This window comes from Aedes aegypti, chromosome 1 (assembly GCF_002204515.2).
Source record: "Aedes aegypti strain LVP_AGWG chromosome 1, AaegL5.0 Primary Assembly, whole genome shotgun sequence".
NCBI lineage: Eukaryota > Metazoa > Arthropoda > Insecta > Diptera > Culicidae > Aedes > Aedes aegypti.
Window position 1 is genome coordinate 107,546,780 of NC_035107.1, and position 9,356 is coordinate 107,556,135.

Here is a 9,356-nt window from a genome sequence, read left to right on the forward strand (position 1 = left end):
CTATGAGTTGAGAATAAAAAATCATTTCTAGTGAAAATATTGCTCTTTTCGTGAACAGGGTGCCAATTTCAATGGAAATTGCCTACATTTAGGCGTTTAATGTGGTTTATTCTGTAAATCACGAAATTAAATTCTAAATATGCCGATTTACCAACAAATTGTAAGATTTTTGAGTCTTGATTCAGATTCAGTGATCCCATATTTAGTGAATAGCATATCTCTTTAGTTTTGGAAACCTATCACAGTAATTGATCAACTTCACCCCGGAATCTAAAACTTCACTTTTTGATTTTTAAAAATTATTGTTGGTATGTTTTTTGGATTTTGTCCAAATTTCCTTTACGTAATTCTATAAACATCCACCCAGTACTGGTTTAAAAAATATCTGGATGATAAAAATTGCATCCCACCGGATTTTATTGAACAAAATCGCTCAAAAGTAATCAACTTCACCCCAGTTTACGGTATCTATAGATCCAGCGCTAAAAAAATAAAACTGTGAGAATAAAAAATATATTAAAAAGCAACAATATATAAACAAATAATTCATTAATTATTTCTTTGTTTTAAGTATTTGAAACATAAGGTTAATTACATTAAATGACATGTTCGTTATTTGGTTTTGGTAAAGATTTGATGTGAAATTGGCTTTATTAATTAATAAATATTTCAAGTATTTATTTGGTAAATACATCTCCGGCACTTAGAATAGTGTTCAATAGCTTTTAATATCCATATACTAAAAACAAGGCTTTTGAGCATGTGAACCAACTCTGAGCAGAGAATCTTCTCAAGTTGGAAACAAAATAGTTCTGATATATTGCTTTCAATGTAGAGATTTCATGGTCCTTATCAAGATATTAAGTACTTCATTTAATTTTGGACATGGAAGGAGATAAAATTGCAAAGTCGGTTTTATGCACATATAATCATGCATATAACAGAGCTTTCGCATTATGATCTCCGCATTCTAATCAGAATTTATGAAGTTATATGAATTACGACATCAACATCGACGGAGTTTAAACAGTCAAAAATAATTAATTTGGCGATTTCTCATGGTATTTGCCACCGGATATGGAGTAAAATGATTTATGACCGCTTCGTAGAACAAATGGTACCACTGTGCGTTGGCGTACCCAGGGGAGTTGCGCGCTGTACTGACAACGTTTTTCCATGCACTACCACAGAAGGACGTAGCTGTACCTAGACGGTATCAGGGTATGTACATTGTACTCTGTAGCCAGAGTGTACCTACTTTGGACAGAATCTACTGATAGGTAAGCTGTCAGATATGATGATAAACGATATGGAAAGGAGTAAAAGGATGAGAAGTTGAATGAGAATAAAGCATAACAACTAGATGTACAATGAATCGTTAGACTATTGAATTCGTTATTATTGAGCTAATGTTAGTTGCTGATAAATCTTAAATCTAATTTTAGTCGTTGTTGAAACTTCAATCTACATGAAAGTACAGTAAGAAGTGAATTAACTAATAACATGCAGATGAATATTGAATAAAACTATTTTCCCAATAGTTTACCTCACCCGAAGAAAGAGTGCATTGATTGACGAGAAGTTCTCGTTTTAATTAGTCGATTAAATTAAACACGAAATTGAAGTAATCGTTGATAAGTTGCTGAAAATGTGAAATATTAGTTTACAATTATAGAACCTATATGACCTTTAGGTACCGTCACGCAACAATTACCGGCAGTAAAAATATAAGTGCCTGCTAGGAGCGCAGTAAATGTGAGTAGCTGTTAAAGTTAGATGTAATTAAGGCAAATCATTAAATAAAATTAAATTATAAATACAGAAACTGCCCCTGTTACGCAGTATGCCAACATTTGGTTTCAAATAACGAGAAAAGTTGTTTTATGCGCCTATTTATGATAATAGCAACTCCCCCACATGCTCCATCAAGTCGATTATTAAAATAAACAAAAAAGTTTGGATCCAGGTTTCAAATTAGTTTCAGTAATCACTGCTATATGTATGTTTTTAACTGTTAGAAAATAGAGAAAAAAGTTTTGCATTATCTTCCAGTCATCTCTTAAGTAATTTAAAATGTTGCTAATAGGGTTAATGTAGCTAATAAAACCTTTCTTAAATAATCTCAATTCAAGCTGTTTGGTTATATAAGATAATTTTACTCTTGAATACCATTTTCATCCACAACTATCCAATATGCGATTTTCCCATAATTCGATGAACAGGTAATAGCAATAAAAATTGGTATGAATCACTGGATTTATGATGATTCCATAAATTGAGTTATAATGCACAGGGGAATCGATGAACATGCGGGACCACCATTGCAACACACTGCAGCACCATGAACACCATTTTTCAAACCGAAATCAAAAAGCTATTTGGAGTTAATCGATTTATACTATTCTGTTGGACTATTGAACAGAGCTTTTTAGTTTAAGATTAATCGAAAACCTTCCCATTGTCCATTGGCATAAAATTATTCAAAAATATATATCTCACTTTATCAGATGATTGATTTCAGTTCCATTCTGTTAAACACAAAATCATTCCATATTAAGCTTCTAGAGTAACAGTTCACGTTTCTTTCCAACATGGGACGGAAGTAAATTGATTGAAAACTGCCTAATCCGATAAATTAGCTTCACGTCATTAATCTTCCATTTATCAGATTTTCATCGCAACCACAATAATAATGCGGGTGAAAACCACCGTTGTCGTCATATTGTGCGAGGAATGATGGTGGGTACAAGATGGAAGCTGCCGTACCTTCGTAACGAAATCAATCTTTTCCCTTTGCCAACAAACTTTCTCGATTTAAACTAAACAACTTGTTGCCACGGCAGCTGAGCTGTTTTCAACCTTCATCGCAAAAGATAATGAGCTAAGCTTTCCTAAAGCAAAGTCAAACATCGGAATTACCCCCAGCATCATTATGAGTAAGCTTCAGAAGATAACAAGCCTCTCCTGTTGACTGCGGAAAACAAGAGGAAACGTTATAAATTAGGCAAACCACTCCTTCCAGCTCAGATCATTTTGCAACAATCAATATCACAGACATGAAGTTTATCCTGGAAGTGACCTTTTTGGTAGCATTGGGCTCAGTTTGCACGGTGCCATAAATCATTTTAAATCATTCGCAACCCCCATTAAACAACTTCGCCATTTCTCTCGTAGGCCCAGTTCAATCCGTGGTTCGACGAGACGGAAAGCAACGTTGCTCTTCGGCATCCCAGACCACCCTTCACCGCTGGATCCCCACCACCAGCTGGGGTTTCCGTTCCAACCCGGAAGCCTCCCACCGCACTTGCCACCCAAGCGCAAGAACAACGAGTCGTTAGTTTCCAGAACCGTTCGCTGGAGCGACTATTTCAACGATCCTTCACGGTGGATACTCCTGTCGAGTTCCAGGATGCGGTTGTTCATCTGTACGTTCGCAGCCAACGGGAACTGGACCTCTGCGCTGAGTTTCTGTGGGAAACTCATCTGCTGAAGGAATATCGACGATGTGCGTCCGTAACACAGCGCGCCATCTGGCGACAGGTGCAGATCTTGAAAGAAGATATCCGCGCGCTGACTCTGGCGGACTACGAATATGGAGATTACTGAGCAGTTGTTAACTGCTCAATTTATTGATTAGGCAATGTCGCTTCTCCAAAATGTCGCATAAGAGCATGAAATTAAGATTTATTACTAAAAATATGAACTCACTTTAAAGACTGATTTTACCAGATGTTTTTTTTATTTCTCGTAAGCTTTGACATCCATTTAAACTATTTAATATTTAGAAAAAAAAACTGAAATTCGTAAACACAGGAGTCAATTTTACATATCAACATTATATCATCCCGATATATAAGGCTATTTAAAAACTTTTTAACAACGCTAAGTATTTCTGAAAAAAAAACATGTGGGAGTCTCTGGAATATGAGATGAATTGCTAACAAATTTCCCATCGGAATGTGTAGAGCCGTTATTAACGAACTCTTGAAAAAGACCATGGAAGGATTCTTTTTTTATGCTATTCAGTTGTAGCTTTCTGATAGCTTTATTTGTCAAGGCTGAACCCTCGGTCTGGCTTTTGCCAAGCTTCTCTTCTACCAGGATCAATAAGGTCTAGCCAAATCTAGCCACAAGTTTTTAGCAAAATCTTTGCTATGTATGAACATCTAGAAATACAGTGTTTGGGGTTTTCGCCGTAGTTTTCGAAACAGAGTCGAAAGAACAATATATGCATGAAAAAAATTTGCAAAAAAGCTTGGAGAATGTCGTAATGGATGGCGACACAAACGTAAAATCAGACTTTAACCTTAGTAAGGACCTTGGGTCTTTTTCGACCCATTTCAAAATTCAAATCAATGTAACTTTTGATTGAAATAATCTAGCAATTTGAAACTTTCTGACAATTATTTTTTTTGTGGAAAATTTTGTTTTTGCGGAAACAAATGTTTTGAATGACCCCTAGGGGAGCTTCCATAAAAAGATACAAATTGTGACTTAGGGTCGTTTTCGACCCAAAATTCAAACAGCTCGCAAAAATCAGTGTGTTGACCGAATTTAGTTCTGTTGGGCTTAAATGAAGGGCACACATGTCTAGTTTCAGAAACCCTCCCGGAGATCCGGATTTGGTCACTGTGGCCACCGGGAACCTGCTACATCTGAAAAAAGTCCCTTTAGAGACCCTTACTTTGACGACCTGTAGTTTCGTAACTAAACAAGCAATCTGAACCGTTCTCATTTTGTTGAATAGGTATTCACGTGGACTGGGGATAGAGATTCTCAAATCACTTAGATATCCATACCCGGTTCCAGAAACCCGGAACATCCGAAAAGTAAGTTCCCATCGCTGTTCTGTATATGTAATTCACATCGGTACTATTCGGTTGATGGATATTTTGGCATAATTTTTTTCTGTAATAAGGAACCAATTGCCGGCGCACATTCTCTGAAAAATTTGGTCCTGTATGGTCCATTCGGTACCGGTTCCTGGAGTCCCGGGAGGTGGCCAATCTGGACAATTCGATTAAATTACTAAGATTTGAACCCCAAAACCAAATGAATTGTATCCAATTCTTTACGATTTTTTATGTTTGGATGTATTTTGCCAAAAGAATGAATGGATGGTTATTCTGGCCCTTTTGGAACGCCGGAATGGCCACCGGGAAACCCGTAATATGGGACCACTAGGTTTAAGCACCAAAAGTAGGCATGCGACGGCTCATTCTTCATGATTTTGAATCCCTGTGACTCTGCTAGTTCAATTATTGATGAATGATCACTTTGGTTCTACTGGCCCACCAAAATAACCAAGGAATGGCCACCGGAGATACCCGTATTGTGGGTCATTTTAGTTTTTGTACCAAAACTAGGCATGCGACGGCTCATTCTTCATGATTTTAAATACCTGTGACTCTTCTAGTTCAATTATTGGTGAATGATCACTTTGGTTCTTCTGGCCTACCGAAATAACCCAGGAATGGCCACCGGAGATACCCGTATTGTGGAACATTTCAGTTTTTGTACCAAAACAAGGCATGCGACGACTCAATCTTTATGATTTTGAATACCTGTGACTCTTCTACTTCAATTATTGATGAATGACCACTTTGGTTCTTCTGGCTCACCGAAATAACCCAGGAATGGCCACCGGAGATACCCGTTTTGTGAGGCATTTCAGTTTTTGTGCCAGGCATGCGACGGCTCATTCTTCATGATTCTGGATACCTGTAACTCTACTAGTTCAATTTTAGATGAATAACCACTCTGGCTCATTGTTACCACGAAATAACCCAGGAATGGCCACCGGAGATGCCCGTATTGTGGGTCTTTTTAGTTTTTGTACCAAAACTAGGCATGCGACGGCTCATTCTTCATGATTTTGAATACCTGTGACTCTGCTAGTTCAATTATTGATGAATGACCACTTTGGTTCTTTTGGTCCACCGAAATAACCAAGAAATGGCCACCGGAGATACCCGTATTGTGGAACATTTTAGTTTTCGTACAAAAACTAGGCATGCGACGACTCATTCTTCATTATTTTGAGTACCGTCGGACGGGGCTTCTTTTGATTTCAGGGGCTACTTTGGACACTCACCTTTTGTATTTATTAGCAGCGTAAATATTAATCTGAGCTATTTTGTGTCTTCAACACTTGTATTAACCAATATATGCTCTACCACTAGGCATGATTTTTTCTTGGAACAACATCAACAATAACAGGATAAACAAGAAAACATTTCAAAAAAGCCCACAAGGTATATAACATTGGCTATACAAACATTGTTTGAATTTTACCCATGTCTTGGAAACTTATTGGGAGCATCACAAAACTATCGAATCGTCATGTTTCATGAAAATCTTGTGATTTGTTTTGCTTAAAATTGTTGTTTTATTAAAATAATTTATCAAAGGTCTTATTTTTGCGACTTTTATTTTATTATAATGTTTTGGGTTGTGTATTTTACAACATAAAAAAATAAAATAAATGTTTGTAAAAGTGAATAGACATAAAACACATATGTTTCAATACGTACCAATGCCAAATTCACAAAATAATCTCTAAAAAACTATTTTTCGTCATATTTTACATGAATTTGTAGTACAGAACAGTTGCATCCTTCAAATGCCTAAATTAAACTACACTTAAGCCAGCTCTAAACTGCTAAGAAGCTAAAAGCATATTACAAAAGCAAACTTACTTCTTTACGATCTTGCTAAACTTTACTTCATAGATTGCGTTTTTAATGAAAATAACTTACTAGTATTAAATTAGTAATTGGTATTAATGTGATCCTTCAACATATCATTCATATAACAGTAAGAATAGAAAAAAAGAGTTTTTGTACATAACTCATTTATCATCGCAGTACCTAGTAGTTACGTCGTTCGTTTATGTCAACTTGAAAATCGAGCATTCGTAACTGATAGCTCCATTTAAGAGGAAGTTGAAAATTTAAGTTTCATACTGCAAACTGAGAATGGTGAATGACATGTTTCGTTGAAATTTGTTATATATGTGTAATTGATTCTAGCTTTGCAATTTTCTACAGTAAGTTTATCAATGAAAAACGTTCCATAACATCACAGTGGACGACAATCTATTGAACCAGTTTGAAAGTTATAAGGAAAAATCATTTCATTAGCAAATTGTGAAAATGTCCAAAGTAGCCCCTTTTTTGTCTTGAAGGACACACTTTTTTCACTATTCAAGCATTTTTGTTATTTCTTGATGGATTTGCCTCATATTTTGCACATTTGTAACGTACAACTTAAATATAAGCAAAAATTATCAACATCTATCCATAATTCTAAGAGTTACAAATCCTCAAAGTTAAAGAATGTGGAAATAATGTCAAAAGAAGCCCCCCGTTTGACGGTACCTGTGACTTTTCTAGTTCAATTATCGATGAATGCCCAATTTGGTTCTTCTGGCCCACCGAAATAACCCAGGAATGGCCACCGGAGATGCCCGTATTGTGGGTCATTTTAGTTTTTGTACCAAAACTAGGCATGCGATGACTCATTCTTCATGATTTCAAATACCTGTGACTCTGCTAGTTCAATTATTGATGAATGCCCACTTTGATTTTTTGGCCTATCGAAATAACCAAGGAATGGCCACCAAAGATACTCGTATTGTGAGACATTTCAGTTTTTGTACCAAAACTAGTCATGCGACTACTCAATCTTTATAATTTTGAATACCTGTGACTTTTCTAGTTCAATTATTGATGAATGCCCACTTTAGTTCTTCTGGCCCACCGCAATAACCCAGGAATGGCCACCGGAGATGCCTGTATTGTGAGTCATTTTAGTTTTAGTAGCAAACCACACTCTACACAGTAATAATGGAAATTACTGTGGACGTAATTCGGACTATGACTGAATGGCACATGATGTAACTGATAAAACGACACAAAAATGTGTCCTTGAAGATGTATTGAACAAAAAATGTAATTTTACACGTTAAAGGACACGAAAACGATGTCTCTATGATCGGCATTTTCCGAATCAGACGCTATGGTATTTGGAATGTGACATAAATTCACGTCATTTGGCTCACTTCTTTTATGTGCATCCAAAAGACGTAAAATCACATGATTTTTTCGGAGTGTGTAGGCATGCGACAGCTTATTCTTCATGATTTTGAATACCTATGACTCTGCTAGATCAATTATTGATGAATGACCACTTTGGCCCACCGAAATAACCCAGGAATGGCCACCGGAGATGCCCGTATGGTGGGTCATTTTAGTACCAAAACTAGGCATGCGACAGCTCATTGAGTAGTGTTTGATCCTTCGACCTTGACGCTTGCTCCTGCGGGGGCGGGCGATGAGGGTAGGATCAAATTTGTCGCGCGTCGTTCGTTCAGAAAAATGAAAAAGCGTCGCAGATCGTTAGTAGTGTTTGATCTATTGATCGCGTCGCTTGCTCCTGCGTGGGCGAGTGACGAGCACTTGTTCGGCGTACAATACGATTATCGGATTATTTCGCGAATCCGGTTAGGCGTGATTATATCATGGATCGCATCACCAAACATTGGTGACTCCCAGATCTCTACCCTATCCCGCTAACCCAATATCCTTTCCATGACAACCGTGGAGATGCAGAGGTGATCTCGGTCTCTAGTAACAACGGTAGTCACACTAACATTCCTTCCCTTCCCCGATGACCGTAAGGACGTGGCCGGCGCCGTTATTGACTTTTAAATTTGAGCTCTCGATTTGTGCACATTGAAGAATGGTAAGCTAATCCCAAGCCCCATTCATAATCACGGAGTAGCAACTACGAATTGTACGGTCATCTATGCTTATGCTTATGCTTAAAACTAGGCATGCGACGGCTCATTCTTCATGATTTTGAATACCTGTGACTTTTCTAGTTCAATTATTGGTCAATGACCACTTTGGTACTTCTGGCCCACCGAAATAACCCAGGAATGACGACTGGAGATACCCGTATTGTGGGATATATAATTTTTTGTGCCAAAACAAGGCATGCGACGGCTCATTCTTTATGATTCTGAATACCTGTGACTCTTCTAATTCAATTACAGTAAGGACCCGATTTTGTCAGCCCCTCGATGAATTTTTGGCTGACAAAATGGGAAACTGACAAAATTGGGTCAATTTTTTGTTGCCGTTATTCAAGTATTGACGTGTTTATATTTGCTTATGAACCGCGTTAAGAACTTGATTGATTGATTTGACTTTATTAACGAGATTTTTAGCCCTGGGCTAGTTCATCTCGGGACCAACGGCTTTACTTCCCTTCCGAAGGAAGTCGTCACTATAACTTTTTACGTCATAAGTGACTATGTCGGGGATGGGATGTTAAGAACTTACTTGTGCTCT

General features: G+C 37.3%; 1 protein-coding gene across 1 annotated transcript; it reads left to right on the plus strand.

Annotated features, from left to right (window-relative positions):
* The first annotated feature begins 2,962 nt into the window (after positions 1 to 2,962).
* On the plus strand, positions 2,963 to 3,720 carry LOC5579424. Its single transcript, XM_001647674.2, has 2 exons — positions 2,963 to 3,110; positions 3,175 to 3,720. The coding sequence occupies exons 1-2, from the start codon at positions 3,057 to 3,059 to the stop codon at positions 3,604 to 3,606; spliced, it is 486 nt and encodes a 161-aa protein (XP_001647724.2). The 5' UTR covers positions 2,963 to 3,056; the 3' UTR covers positions 3,607 to 3,720.
* Positions 3,721 to 9,356: the final 5,636 nt, after the last annotated feature.